At 48.6% G+C, this 15,974-nt stretch overlaps 2 protein-coding genes across 4 annotated transcripts in view; one reads left to right on the plus strand and one right to left on the minus strand.

The window, feature by feature from the left end:
• Positions 1 to 15,974, plus strand: part of LOC111561798 (cell wall integrity and stress response component 4-like) — a 125,157-nt gene that overhangs the window by 105,725 nt on the left and 3,458 nt on the right. Inside the window, exon 3 of one of the 2 annotated variants that reach the window (XM_045033320.1) lies at positions 10,598 to 14,556. In XM_045033320.1, the coding sequence (XP_044889255.1) occupies positions 12,856 to 13,734 (879 nt within the window). In that variant the 5' untranslated portion in view covers positions 10,598 to 12,855 and the 3' untranslated portion in view covers positions 13,735 to 14,556. Of the gene's footprint in view, positions 1 to 10,597; positions 14,557 to 15,974 lie in introns of those variants that run through there. The other variant, XR_006582895.1, reaches the window with a different exon arrangement.
• NGF (nerve growth factor) overlaps positions 1 to 15,974 on the minus strand; it is a 55,002-nt gene that overhangs the window by 6,483 nt on the left and 32,545 nt on the right. For both annotated transcript variants that reach the window (XM_045033321.1, XM_004001117.5), the window contains exon 2: positions 1,699 to 1,822. The gene's annotated coding sequence lies outside the window, so the exon portion shown is untranslated. The remainder of the gene's footprint in view (positions 1 to 1,698; positions 1,823 to 15,974) is intronic.

The following is a 15,974-nucleotide window of genomic DNA, read 5'->3' on the forward strand; positions in this document are numbered from 1 at the left end:
TTAAGTTTGAGCCCCACGTCAGGCTCTGCGCTGACAGTGTAATACCTGCTTGGGATTCTCTCTCTCTCTCTCTCTCTCTCTCTCTCTCAAAATAAATAAATAAACTTAAAAAATAAGTTAAAGAAGTTTTTCTTTTTAAAAGCCATCAATGGATAGAGAAAAAAAGAAGAAATGAGTGCTATGTCTATTCCAGTGGTGCTAGTGGGTCAAGGGTCATTTTCGCTGTCCACTTGGCCTTGCTCTAAATGTAAACATGCAGCTGACTTCAGCTGTGAAGATTGGGACGCCCCCAGTTGTCAGGGCCTGTGTGGAGTGCAAGAGGCGTCCTGCAGCTCCTCAGCTCCCCGGGGAGGTACCCCTGAGGCCGCAGCAGAGAAAAGCCTTGACAGGATAGAGCCCAGTGAGCGCCTCTGTGGGCATCTCCCGGGGGGAGGCTTGGACTGGAAGGGGCATTCCAAGATGATCAAGTCCAGAGGTTCGGGGCATCGAAGCAGCTGGCGGGTCTGCCAAACAGCAGACTGCTGGGCCCCACTCCCAGAGTTTCTGACTCAGCAGGTCTAGCGTGGGGCCTGGGAATCTACGTTTCTGACAAGCTCCCAGGTGATAGTGTTGCAGCAGCTCTGGGGGCTGCATTTTGAGAACCACAGGTCCGGTCCGATCCTTGAACTTGACGGAGGAGAGACATGGGTGTCGGGAGGCCGGGGGGGGGGTGGGCTCTGGGTGGCCTGGGACTCTGCAGCTGAGTGGCAGGCTCTGCCTGTGGGCACTTGGCGCTGCTCAGCCCCAGCACCTTCCAGAGGAGAGAGCCCTGAGGGGGCACACAGGCCGTAACTGATGGCGGTGCTTTCCCAATCACTGACATCAAAATGAAAATTCCGTTCAACAGACGGTAAGTTTTGCCTTCCTCGCGCCACAAACCTGGACACCGGGGAACCCCTGGATAGTCAATTATTTTAACATTTCGCTTATCAGGTTTCCGGGCATCAGGCAGATTTGGTCCAAGAGCACTTAAAGTGCCCATGATAGAAATATGCCTCCAGAAAGCACTCGCAGGTACCTGTGGCTTTCCTGGGACCAGAACCTGCTGGTCTGAATTCTTAGACACACATCCTTAAATGAAGGAGGTGAGATCATAACGATCATCATTAGCATTTATGGGGCACAAGTATCTCCTTAACCATCACAACAAGCCCGGGAGGAGGCCTTATTCTTCCTGTCGTACAGAGGAGGACACGGACGCAGGAGAAGGAACGCGATGTGGCCGCACACCCAGTAGGAGCGGAACTCAGAGCTGGCCTCTGTTCCCAGACCTGGAGCTCCATGGCCAAGAGCATGACCGTGATCAAGGACATTTTGTCTCACAGGGTCGCCAGTGCAGACAGACCAGGAGCCGTGTGGAGGGTCTGACTGATGTTCTCTGCCTATTCGAGGCCCTGTGTTCTGCTATTTCAGGGGTGGGCAGCTCAGACTCTCAACATGTTCCTGGAAGCCGTGGGGCCAGACTGAGAGCCCAGGGGGATTTCTCTTCCAGTCGGGCTAGGAGGGCCACATGTGTTGGATCACTAGGACCCACCCCAGGCCTCTGCTAGTTAGCAGTTAGATGTGACTTCCCTTCTTCAGCCTGGGGCTCATTTCCAGCTGTCCTGGATGCTCCAGAGCCAGGAGCCTTGGCGAGGCAGAAGCCCCTCAGGCGCTTACCTCAGTGTGGCCAGGACAGAAAGCTGCTCCCTTGAAAAAGCCGTTATTGGGCCCGGACGCTGAGCTGAGCTTGGGTCCAGCATGCCATCCAGCCCCCTGGACTGCACGACCACGGGCCAGGACTCTGCGGGAGGAGAGAGCTGGCATTAGATGGGTACTTCACCGTATTCTGCAGCAGGTGGATAGCTGTACCCTAGGCAGGAGGGGAGGGATGTGCCAGCGGGACAAACCCGATTCCCTGAGTTCTGGGACTTTACCAGCATCAGAGCCCAGGCAGGAGAGAGTGTCTGGCTCCCGAAATTGCCACGGGCTGACCTTGCACGGACCTATGGTGGCACCTGCCTCCCACTCTTGTGCCAAAGCCCTTGGTTTCTGCCTGGATGTAGTCCACAGGTCCCAGTGAGATGCTTGCAGTCCCACACCAGAGTCCTGCTCCAGGAGACCCCTGACCCAGCATCAAAATGGAAATTATTCTGTATATCACACACACATGCAGATGTAGCAGATCCAACTTTGGACAAGCCTAACTTAAGATAAATTATACAGAAGGAGCACCTGGGTGGCTCCATTGGTTAAACGACCAACTTCAGCTCAGGTCATGATCTCATGGTTTGAGCCCCACGTTGGACTCTGTGCTGACAGGTCAGAGCCTGGAGCCTGCTTCAGATTCTGTGTCTCCCTCTCTCTCTGACCCTCCTCCACTTTCTCTCTCTCTCTCTCTATTTATCGCAAAAATAAGTAAACATTAATTGCATGGGTCCACTTAAAAAAAAACAGATAAATTATACAGAAGAAAACATCCTGACAGTTGAGAACAAGTTGGTCCTTTGATAAAGATTCAGAGAAGTTATGGTGGCAAATATGACAATCTTGATAGATAATAGAAAACTCTTATCGAATTAGGTTGTGGCTCTCAGAGAACCAAGCCAAAAGTCAAAATTTATCAGTCGGAAGATACACAGATGATACGGTGTGAAAAAAAATGCTCTTCAGGTTTAGGTTGTGGTTCCTAGGAACAGTGGAAGGGTTCTCTTCTCCTCTCCCTTCTATAAACTTCATACATGTAGGTGCTTCCTTCATTCATTCAACAATATTTCCCGAGCACGTGCTCCATGCCAAGCACTGATCTAGGTGCTGGGGACCCAGCACTGAATAAGACACACAGGTTGCTGCTCCTATGGAGCTCGCAGTCTTATGTAAACAAACAAGGTACCTTCTGATTCTTTTCACGTCACGGAGGAAATAAACAAGGCAAGATGACAGAGGGTGACTGACTGCAAGGTGGAATGAGGTCATCCTGTAGACAGGCTGCTCAGTGAAGAGTGCTTGGAGGAAATGGTGTTCAGGTTGAGATCGGAAGGATGAAAAGGAATGAGGGAGAAAACTTGCAAGTCAGAAGGAATGGCAAGTGCAAAGGCCGTGAGGTAGAACAGGTCAAAGTTGCTGAACGTGTAGGGAAATGAAATGGAGAGGCAGAAGGAACCAGGTCTGCAAGGACATAGCTGGAGCTATGGCTTTATCCTAGGGGTAATGGGGAGGGGCAGTGGAGGGCCTTAAGCAAGAGAGTGGCATCACATTTTTAATAAATGAATGAATGAACTATTATGTCCATCATAGAACTTGTAGGGTTGAGGTACCCCCCCCCACTAAAAAAAAAAAAATTCAAGAATGATATCTGTAGCTTTCCTGTTTATATTCTCTCCAATTCCCCAACCCCTTTGCCCCATCATGTTTTTTTTCCGGTGTGGACCCCATCACTCATCCTCCTTCAACCCCTTCTCATCTTGTACTATAGAAGCAAATGTCAAGGAAGCCATCAAGTCGCTACTCACATAGAGGAGGTGGCACGGGACAGGGGGTTAGAGAGAGCATCTGGAGTGGTTTTCCTGCTACTAGATGTCATGAAATTAAGGACCGAGGTGCTTTCATTCCTCTTCCTCACCCACTCAGCTCAAAATATCCTTCTTGCCGCAGAAGCACCAGAAAAACCTTCCAATACTCAGTTGGGGTTCAGGTCTAGAGATGGAAATTTACCCGAACGCCCTTTTAAAGGGTTAGATTCCGTGGCAAAGTACACAGTCACGCTCTCTCAGGCTTGGGTTTAGCCCTGGAGGAGCATGACGTGTTCCCAGGGTTAAGAGGTGGGCATTGTGGGGCCTTCCATCGCTCCCAGGAAAGAGGGTCTGGATCCAGTCCACAAATTGTTCAGCTGGCCATTTGGCCAACACTGACTGACCACTAGTGGAGCCCACAGAGCTGCATCTGGGTCCAGTTCCCTCTGATTCCCGGGTAAATCACTTAGTATCCTTAAGCATCTCTGGGCTTCCTTGTCCCGACGGCGAACTGCTGTGATAGCTAAGGTCTCCAGCTCTGATCATCTGTAGTTCTCCGAGCTCAGTTAACATTTTGGGGCCCGTATCCCTCCTGGATTCTTAAGCAATGCTTTCCCCCACCCCAACACTAGAACTCATTTTTTTTTTCCTGTTAATTAAATAAAACTCGCAGGCCCTGTGCCAGCCGCTCTGTTAGGTGCTAAGGACACAAAGAAGAATATGACTTAACTTCTAAGAGCAAATAATCTAGAGGTGCGGAAAAGCAAGCATATGAACACGCATTTAAAGCACAGTGTGACAGGTATGATGTGTATGTGACATGATATGGAAACCTTGTGGAAGGAGGAACTTCAGCTTAAGTCACGATCTCACGGTCCATGAATTCGAGCCCCATGTCGGTCTCTGTGCTGACAGCTCAGAGCCTGGAGCCTGCTTTGGATTCTGTGTGTGTGTGTGTTTCTCTCTGCCCCTCCCCTGCTCATGCTCTCTCTCAAAAATAAATAAAAATTAAAAAAAAAAAAAGAATTAGCTGGAGAATTTTAATAAATAAAAATTAAAAAAAAAAAAAGAAAACCCCAGCTCAGGACGGGGTTTCAGGTTGGGTTTAAGAAGCGGTGATGGGCCGTATATATCGGTAGGTGCCTGTGAGCTTGGGGAGCCCACCACAGTGGCCTGCCCACTGACTGTAACTTCCTGTGTGACAGAAAAGGCCTCCACTTTCCACCCAGGGAAGAGTGACTTTCGCTAGAAATATTCTGGATATTCTACTATAAGCCAGGATGGCCTCCAGTTTAGATCTCCATAAAAAATCCCCCAAATTCTAGGCAGAGCTACCTTCTTGGGGATTTTCCCTAGACCTATCACAAAAATTTCCCTGGCCCTATGGATGCAACTTGGGCCAAGCCACCCTCGTGCACCAGGGTCACCTGCCAATCACATCTAGATGCCTGAGGGGTAGATTTGAGACCCCATCTCACATCTCCTATGCTTTTGACCTTCTCTCGATCAGCATAGGTATAAGTAGTTTGCTTTTGGAGAGAACAATTCACTGTCAAGAATACTGAAACACTAAATGATTTTTGTTTTAATTTTTAATATTTATTTTTGAGAGAAAGGCAGAGCGTGAGAGGGGGAGGGGCAGAGAGAGAGGGAGACACAGAATGAAGCAGGCTCCAGGCTCCGAGCTATCAGCACAGAGCCCGATGCAGGGCTCGAACCCACATACCTCAAGATCATGACCTGAGTCATGATGCTTAACCGACTGAGCCACCCAGGCACCCCTAAATGATTTTCACAGAAACTGCTATCATTGTTTTTAGTCTTATGCTAGTGAAGGCTGGGGTCTAAAATTAAATCTGATTTAAATATCCCCGATTTCTGATGCAAAGATATTAGGGGCAACCAACCCCAGTGCATATCTATTTTAAAATGCTGTCTGTTCTCATGAGGCAATCACTAAATCAGATGGCTCTCACCCTTTTACAAATGCATGAAAATAAAGCCAAGCTCATTGCAGACCCGTGTTCTATTCCTTCTTACAGGGCATGATGGAATGCTCTTGAAGTCTAGGGTACTTCTTCTAGACCAGGACAACCCTGGTCTGTCCAGGGCCCCCTGTTTAAAGCAGTGATTCTCAAAGTGGGAGCCATGGTAGTATCAGCAATGTCTTGGAACTTCTTAGACATGCAAGTGCTTCGGCCCCATCATAGACCTAGCAATGCTGAGTGAGACCCGGCCATCTGTGTTTTAACCCCTCAGGTGGTTCTGTGCACACCTAAGCTTGAGAATCACTGCTTTAGAAGGTCCACTGTGGCCCTCCTCCATCTGCAATCTCCCCATGGGGTGAGGGAGCCAGGGCCAAGAGAGAGCCAACCCAGAGGAAGTCTACTGCACTGGGCGACCTGCTTGATGGAACTTTCCATATTATAGTCCACGTTATGTCTAGACCATGACCATGACCATGGGGTCCAGAACCCCAGAACAACCAGCCTCGAGTCAGCTAGAATTAGAGGTTCTCCTGAGGACCTCCTGAGGTTTAGCCTATTTGTATGGCTCTCTCTGTTGATGCCTGTGTCAGTGACCCCTTCACTTTCTTAAGGTCTCAGTGATATTTTGGTCAATTTTAGCCAAGAAGCTTAGAGGAATGCAAACTGTTGAAAACCCAGTTAATATACAATTGGAGGAACCCACGCCTCTGCTGGAGAGTTACTGGGGAGTGAGGGGCATCAGCTATAGCAATTGCAACTTGCTAAATGTCAATCAGCATCCTTCGAAGTTCTCCATGCTCGAACTTTGTGGAAGATTTCATCTACCTCCTAGCTCCCCCATTCTGCTGCTCTCCCCCCGCTCCCCAATCCTCTACAGCAGTGACCTTCCACCCAGGCTGAACACTAGAACCACCTGAGGAGGTTTACAAAGTCCTGACACCTGTCCCACCTCCAGAAATTCCAACTTAACTGTTTTATTTTAATGTTTATTTATTTTTTTTGAGAGAGAGAGAGAGAGAGACAGCAAGCAGGGGAGGAGCACAGAGAGATGAGGACAGAGTGGGCTCCACGCTGACAGCAGCAAGCCCGATGCGGGTCTCAAACTCGTGAACTGTGAGATTATGACCTGAGCCAAAGTCAGATGCTTAACCGACTGAGCCACCCAGGCACCCCCCAACTCAACCGTTTTGGAGTGCTGCCTGGGGATCAGTATTTTGTGAAGCTCTCAAAGTGATCCCAAGGAAAAGGGCTGAGAACAACTGTCATACAGGATGAACAGGAAGCTTGACATTGGCTTTGATGAGCTAGCAATTAAGAGAAATTATGAGGAAATTAATATAGCTCAGAAAACGCAAAGTGCAGGTACGGTCACTTTGAGGCAACAAGAATACAGTGTCCAGACTCTCTGGGAGATGTGAACCCCTTCTCACCACCCTCTGCCCTGCCAAGTATCTAGATATAATTGACATATGCGAATTGGAAGGTCTCCTCTTTACTCCTTGCAAGCCACTTAACATGTTGTTTGATGGTTGGAGTTACGGTTAGCTTCTTATTAAGCCCAAGGATTATTTGCTGGCATTTTTAATACCAAAGATTTGGGGATGCTCGACCACAAAGAACTCTTGGACGGTTCCTCGCACATGCTCGGAAGCGACGGCTGGTCCCAAGAGCAGTTTCTGCCACATCAAAGGTGCCAGAGCCCCTGGCATGAACTACAGTCTCCTTTCCCCTAGCTTCCACCTGCCAGAGGCCTGTGTTGGGGAAACTCACGGGGGATGTTGGGCATTAAGAACATGTAGTTGCGGGCATGATAATAATCACTGTTGGTGCTCTCTCTGTGATTGTCATCATTATGACTGTTCTCCCTTGATTCTCTCCTTTTCTCTGGTGGTTCTTGCTCTACGCCTGCACACAAAAAGGAAATTTGGAGTCTTTCGCGTTGTAAGTCTGTTTTCCTAATTTTTAGCCTAATCAGAAATTTTCTAGTATGGAATACAACCATGAGGTTTGCTGACTAAGAGTTCTTGTTTGGGTGGCGGTGGGGAGGGGATTCAATTTGACCATTTAGAGATGATTTGATGTGTTTTAACTATTTAGTGGTTTTGGCAAGTCCAATAGGAAAATCGTACATCTGGCACCAAGGACTTAGGAAGACATTAAAGTTCAGCAAAACTGCTATTCTTTTTGACTGGAAGTATTCAATGCTAACAATTCTAAAGAGTCCTGCCACATTTTTCTAAAAGAAAAATGGGCCTCTGGCTCTTTGGGAGATTCTGAGGTAAATTACAAAACCCTAGCATTTCTCCAGAGAGACAGGCAGCTTAAGGAAGAAACCACCAAGGTTGGCTGACCTTGAACTTCAGAACCAAAGAGCATTTGCTATGCATGTGCAAGGCCTCTTGGTGTGTGCGGCTGGCCACGGTCCGCGTGGTATTTACCTGCCTAGATTCATGAGCTGTGCAATGCCCACACCGCAGAGAGGTTTTCATAGCGTGGGTAATTACAACGTCAACGTGGTGGTAGGAGATAAGACATCTAAATGCACAGCGGCCTTCCATTACAGAGCTGAGGGCAGCGTACTTTTGCAAGAATGCACTTCTAAATAGCAGTTCTTGTACTATAGCCCATCAGCTTAGCAATACTAATGATATATCTATAATCTATGCTTCAGTGCCAAAAACAATCCAATATGCTTTCAAACTTCTCTGCAACCCTAAGAAAACATCTCCTTGGTTCCAACTGGCTGATCCTTAAACCACAAGAAAAAGATCCATTTCAGCTCTGCTTTTGGCCTTTCCCTGCCTGCCGTTCCCATACTTGGGACTAAGAGCAGACAGAAGTATTGGGGGAAAAAGGACTCTCAGGCTGGTTGGAGTCAAAGGTTGCTTTCGAGAATCCTGGCACCTAGCGAGGTCTCTCACCCGCTGCAGACCTCGGGTGGCCACCTGGGAGGGAACGTGTGAACGAAAACAAAACATTGTCAGTGAGCGACAGCTCAGATTCAAGTCTCACTCTTCTATTTGCTTTATAGGATTAAATGTCCTCAACTCCTCTTGAGCTAGCCTTTTCCTCTCAGTGTGTGGTATGTTTTCCGAGCAATAGGTCAAGCAACGTTACAGCACATAAGTCTATAATGCAATTCAGATGTAACTTCAGAAATAAAGACAAGCTAAAGATCTATAGTCTTGTAACAGACCGGCAAATATCCTGGCCTAACAGACACAGAACATTCTAGGGCTTTTAAAAAGGCAGGCAGGCCATGTTTCAATTGGTGAGGGATAAGGGATGAGCTATGGGACTTGAATGTAAGGGTCCTGGTAAAATGTCACCCACACTTGTCCCTGAGACCCACATTTGTCCCTAAGACACCCTCACTGTCTATGAGACACTCACACTTGTCCATGAGACACTAACACTTGTCCCCAAGACACATTTGTCCATGAGGCACCCATGCTTGTTCGTGAGACACCCACACTTGTCCCCGAGACACCCACACTTGTCCCTGAGACACCCTCACTGTCCATGAGACACTCACACTTGTCCATGAGAAACACACACTTGTCCATGAGAAACACACACTTGTCTATGAGACACATTTGCCCATGAGACACTCATGCTTGTCCCCAAGACACACTTGTCCCTGAGACACCCACACTTGTCCATGAGACACCCCCCACTTGTCCATGAGACACCCTCACTGTCCATGAGACACCCACACTTGTCCCCGAGACACCCACACTTGTCCCTGAGACACCCTCACTGTCCATGAGACACTCACACTTGTCCATGAGACACTCACACTTGTCCCTGAGACCCACATTTGTCCCTAAGACACCCTCACTGTCTATGAGACACTCACACTTGTCCATGAGACACTAACACTTGTCCCCAAGACACATTTGTCCATGAGGCACCCATGCTTGTTCATGAGACACGCACACTTGTCCCCGAGACACCCACACTTGTCCCTGAGACACCCTCACTGTCCATGAGACACCCCCCACTTGTCCATGAGACACCCTCACTGTCCATGAGACACCCTCACTGTCCATGAGACACTCATACTTGTCCCTGAGACCCACATTTGTCCCTAAGACACCCTCACTGTCTATGAGACACTCACACTTGTCCATGAGACACTAACACTTGTCCCCAAGACACATTTGTCCATGAGGCACCCATGCTTGTTCATGAGACACCCACACTTGTCCCCGAGACACCCACACTTGTCCCTGAGACACCCTCACTGTCCATGAGACACCCCCCACTTGTCCATGAGACACCCTCACTGTCCATGAGACACCCTCACTGTCCATGAGACACTCACACTTGTCCATGAGACACTCACACTTGTCCCTGAGACACACTTGTCCATAAGTATGTTCAAGGCCACTTCCGTTTGAGCAGCTGGACTTCAGTCTCACTGCAAAACTGCCGCACCTCAATCCCCCTGCATCCACGAAAACCTGGATCACAGGTAGCCAGCACCAAACACATCACAAGGGGAAACTGAGTCCCAAAGATGGGTTGGCCACCTTCCCACACCACAACACCCTGGAGTGACAGCTGCCACCGTCTCTCCTGCTCCCTCGCTCTTCCGTGCTGACATTTCCTGGCTTGTTCACTGATTTCACACCCAGAAAATCTGACTCAAGGCACGAGAGAGGTAGCTCAGCCCAGCTCTGCCCAGGCATGCAGCACATGCAAATCGTGGGTAACCCGAGGCTAAGAGAAGAACTGGGAAGGAAGAATTGATTTCCACGTGTGTGTTTGTCTGGGGGCTTTATGCTGTTTTAGCTACTTCCTGTGTATGGCTTTAACTATCCCAGTCCCGAGCAGGCTCGTACCACACATAGATGCCTGATGGGGGATGTCAGAACATCACTAGGGTGGTTAACTGTAATGAGGGGCTATTTGATGGGCCTTTTTCAGCTTATTTGAAGGAGTTCCATCTAGCTCTTTCATTATGTTAGGAAAAAGGTCAGGGGAGATGAAAACCTGCTGTCCCTTCTAAAGTCACTTGACTCACATATAATTATATTTCAGAACATTCCCAATCTTCTAGTGTTTCTTTTTTAGGTTTTATCTGACCATGACATCATGAACAAAAGAAAAACTCGGCACTGGTGCATTTCAGTCCGGAGCTAACAAGAGACCCACGGCGCACCTCTGTCTCCGGGGACCCGGAACACTGTGGGTAATTAGAAATCCCAAAGATGAGGGCAGACGGTTTCTCCCGCTCGCTCACCACACATGGGCACACGTGTGTGCACACACACACAAGTACCTACACACGCACAGACACCGGAAGCTCATCCCGCGGTTTCTAAAGAGGTAAGTCTGGATGTTTAAGATCCAAAGAACTATACATGACCTTATTTTAGACTCTCAATTGTTATCTTAATGATAGACTGTTAGAGCTGTAGAGAAAGGGCCACTGGTGATTCTGCAGTCCAGGTGCTTCCCTTACAAGCTGGCCAACTGATGCCCTGAAGCCTGGGGTTGGCTGTATTTTAGCCCTACCACTTACCAGCCGTGTGACCTTTGGCAAGTGCCTTAACCTCTCTGTGCCTCGGGGTCTCCTCTCAAAAATTACAGTAACTCTATCTTCCACACTGGGTCATTGAGAGGCTTAAATAAAATAAGCATTTAGCCCAGTGCTTGGCACCTGGCTATTAGCTAGCATCGTAGCTATTCTTATGAATACCACTGAAGACATCCAGCTAGAATCAGGCAATCAGTTAGTGGCAGGCTGGGTGCAGAACTGAAAGCGACGCCTCGTGTCCATCTCGCGTCCCCACCTGGCTGTCTCTGGCAGGAAGAACCCTGCTTTTTGTCCCAGTCTTGGACGGAATGGCTGGCCACGCACAGGCTCAGTGGCCCCGTCTGCAGCTGCAGGACAATTATCTGCAATCGCTTCCCAGCGAAAACGCTGAGTAACGAACTGAAACGTGTGCTTTTGGAATGATCCATTTTCCTCAGCCACGTGGCAGTCGGAGGGAGGAAGCTGCTCCAGCTTTGACTGCATTTGGGGAGCACAGTGCCCGCTCGCTCTTTGGCCATCACGAAAATGTGCCGGGCCCCGCAGAGTTAACAGCATCTTTACTTAGGGTAGTTGCTGCCTTACAGGGAGCGTGGATCACAAGTAGAATACGACACGGAGGTATCCTCATGGTCAGATTCACGCTCCACTATCCAGGCGCTGGGGACAAATTCAGGCAGCTGCTTGACTGTTGACTTCTTGAGGTCTTAGGTGCTTTTCTGACCATGGGCTGTCCCAGGGTAGGCACTGAACGAGTGTGTATTCAACAGAATCGACAACTCTTCCCATGGCTGCACCAGTTTATTCAAAGTAAATCATGATTTCATATTACATTGGGAAATAACAAGTGCTCCCAATTTATATTCCTGGATACCTGGGGAAGCCCCCCATTTCGCTATGGCGAGGCTTCATTTAAGAAGAAGAATGCCCCATTGGTAGGCTGACAGGTGCACTGCTGAGGAACTGTCTTAGCTCTCAGCGGACCCTCATCCCGCCTCCGTTAGCAGCAGGAAAGAGCACACACAGGTGTCGTGCAGAACAAATTCCTCACTCCCAGCATGCTCATTTTTCTCGTCCAGAATTTACTTGGGGAAAGCTATGCTCCAACCCAGCCACTGGTGCCATTGTGCAATCCAGCGGGATGGCAGTCACCTTGCTGTTTAGTTACGACCCATGAAAGGATGAAAAAGAAAGAAAGAAAAACACAGAGCATACACACACAGAACGAGGGTGGAGGCTGCGTGATGATAATGAAAACCATTTGTCAGGATTTCGCTCCTTTCTTTCTGGATCGGCCGAGTTCCTGGCACCAGGCCTCTGTCTGCGAAGGGAGCTGCACCCCTAAGACCTTCCAGGGGCTCGTTCACCATGTCCAGTCCATGTCACGCCGTGTCCTCAGAAAGGAGGGCACTTGATTGTCCCGGCTCCCTCTGGGCCACAGCCTAGACTGGGCCTGGCTCCAGTCTCACCTCTGTCTTAAGGGGCCTCCCCCACCCTGTGGAATCAGGCATTAACCTCAGTTTCCAGCTCTGCCTTAGCCAGACTGCGGTTTGCTGTAAGAAGGGCTCTCCCCTTGCTTGCATTGTGTCCACCGGCAGTCCCCGCTTCCTTTTGAGCTGTTCTACTTTCCTTCTTTCCACAGACCTGATCTCCATATTCCCAAAATACAGATTCACACCTTTGTTTTTAGGATAAAAAAGCAAAATAAAAATTTAAAACGAAAACAAAAAAGTGTCAACAACCCCCCCCCGGCCCCCAATTTACAACCGGTGGAACAGTGTGTATCTGCCTGAGCATGTTTGTGGTGCTTGCATCGTCCCTGAGAGAGGAATGGCCTCGAAAGACGTGTGTTGTAGTTACAGTAATGTGCACTTGGGCCCGTGAAGTCCTAGTGCCTAATTGTCCACCTCTCGATCTGCCCCTTTCTCAAACCCATCATGGCATTTGCCCCAGTCATGTCTCTCATTCAGACCTGTGGAGCACGGCGGCATTCTCTCCACCCTCTGCCACCACCACTCTCCCCACCACCATCATCACCATGACCAGCTCCTCCTCCATCACCAGGACCACTACCCTTATTGCCATCGCCGCCTCCACCAACATTTCCACCACCAGCTCCACCGCCATTACCTCCATCACCGTGACCGCTACCCTTACCGCCATCGCCGCCTCCACCAACATTTCCACCACCAGCTCCACCGCCATTACCTCCATCACCGTGACCGCTACCCTTACCGCCATCGCCGCCTCCACCAACATTTCCACCACCAGCTCCACCGCCATTACCTCCATCACCGTGACCGCTACCCTTACCGCCATCGCCGCCTCCACCAACATTTCCACCACCAGCTCCACCGCCATTACCTCCATCACCGTGACCGCTACCCTTACCGCCATCGCCGCCTCCATCAACATTTCCACCACCAGCTCCACCATCACCATGACCACCACCATCCTATCATCACTACCATCATTTTCCCCAACACCTCCTCACCACCGTCACCACCACCACCACCACCAGCACCACCACCAGAGGACTCCAAGAACTTTCTGGAGTCAGGGAAGTCTTGCCAATGTTCCCCCAAGATCTCCTCTTAGGCTGTCAAGAAAACGAGCAGAACCAGAAGAGAGCCACACCCGGGGGTCATTTATTCTCTCCAGAGTTGTTAAATGAATTGTTTAGGTCCATATTGCTTCCAATGGAGTGGTGACTAGAGCCACGTCTAGAAATCAATATTCCTGCTTTCCCGTCTCTTCTATTATACTGTTTTCCAGCACCTCTTCTGGAAACTGCTTTTTTTCCCCTTCCCTCTCCTGAGATTTTCTTGTTTGTCTTGCTGTTGCTGTTACCTTTGCTTTTCTAATAATGTAGATGACAACATTATTCAGTTTAGACCTGGATAAAATTATATCAAAAGAGGAAGATCTATGATTGTCACAGTGACATTATACACACACACACACACACACACACACACACACACACAAATTCACAAAGGTAAATAAGGAGTTATGTACCTTGGCCCTCCAAAATGAGGCGGGTGCTTCCATATGTCTAATGCAATGTGTTAAGGATAAGTGTACAATTGTTGCTAGCCATCTTTGAGTTTTTCTATTTCTTCACATTTGAAGCCAAGTGGACTTTGTGTTTAGGCCCATGCAGGCCTCCCTGACCCCTCCCAGCAGCCTCCAGAAGGAGGTATTCCTCTGACTAGTTTGATTCCATAGAGGTGATTGGCTCCCACTTGCAAGAGGGGAGTTCCCTGCGGGCCCATGTATGGCTCTCTCCTGGCCCTTCTGTGCCGGAATGAGAAGAGGCCCATCAGCTGGACCAGGAAGAAGCTTGGCCAACTCCCTGCCATGCTTCTTCCTTGGCCACAAGGGTGAGCACACCAATACTGGAAATCTGAGTCTGGGCTTTGCGGGGAGAAAAGGCAAGGGTGGGATAGAAATACCCCCGAAGATTCCCCTTAGGCCTCTCTCTTAGGCTGTCTGAGAGGCATCAATAAAGATAGCACTGCCTATATGTTAGGTGTAAAATTAAATGTAATGTAATATGATGTATTAAAATATGTCAAGCCCTTCACTGGCGTAAACTGTGGGCCAGAAGTGAGTATAACTGCTACCACCGATAATATATGACAGTTATTGTGTATTATGTGCCACTCTACTAAGGGTTTTCTTTTCTTTTCTTTTTTTTTTTCGTTTATTTATTTTTTGGACAGAGAGAGACAGAGCATGAACGGGGGAGGGGCAGAGAGAGAGGGAGACAGAATCGGAAACAGACTCCAGGCTCTGAGCCATCAGCCCAGAGCCCGACGCGGGGCTCGAACTCACGGACCGCGAGATCGTGACCTGGCTGAAGTCGGACGCTTAACCGACTGCGCCACCCAGGCGCCCCATGGTTTTCTATAGATCAACTTCTAAAATGCCTATTAAAAACCTCTGAGATCAGTATTATCCCCATCGTACAGATAAGGTAACTTCCAACTCAGCATGAGGTGGAGAAGTGCAAGGTGACCCTGCGTAGGGGATGGTGTTATGGACAAGAGCCCGGCCCTCTTGCTCTGGGATCCCCTCCTCCACACCTACTCTAGATTGCTCACAAGTCTGACCATCCAAAGGGGCAACAGCTTCATCCTCTGGCTTCTGGACTGAGGGTCGATTTCTGCTTCTGCGACATGGGTAATGGACAGGTGGAATGTAGCTATTCTATTATTTCCCACATATTTTTCATTCTCAAATTTACCTAACTGCTTTTAAAAATCTAGTGCTGATATCTATAATTTTCCAATTATAAAATACCTTGACTTCTCCACTTCTCTGTCACGAGACTCTCCTTGTTTACAAACTTGAGAGAACGCATAGACCATACTCCCGCCTCACGAAAATAACCACCAAGAAATAGACCCAGGAAAGACCCACTATTGACAGAAATGTAGGCACAGAAGATAGATGCTTGGAGTAGGCAGCCGTTTCTTCCTGAGTAATTTACAGACATTGGAATGGAGTTATTGCACTTACTTTCATATATTTTGTTTGAGATTTACGCCTCATTGTGAGACCATGAACAAAAACCACAGGCAGGACAAGAACTACTCACTCTGGGCTGGGATGTGATTCTCTGTTAGTTGGCTTTTTGGGTGTGAAGACCAAGCCAGAGGCCAATGGAACCAAGTGGAGTCTGTTAATATTTCCATTCATGGACATGCAATAGAAAACCATCTCATACATTTACAGGAAAACATCGAATATAATATCGTTGTGGAGCTTAATCAGAACCAGAGTAAAATTCCAGTCGCCAAGAATAGAAACTTACCCTAATGATTTCATTTTTAGTCCAAAATATACAGTGTTTTCGCTGCCTGCTCTGTTTGTCACTTTCTAAAACAAGAAATTACCAACCTATGACTT

Source organism: Felis catus, chromosome C1 (genome assembly GCF_018350175.1).
Source record: "Felis catus isolate Fca126 chromosome C1, F.catus_Fca126_mat1.0, whole genome shotgun sequence".
Taxonomy (NCBI): domain Eukaryota; kingdom Metazoa; phylum Chordata; class Mammalia; order Carnivora; family Felidae; genus Felis; species Felis catus.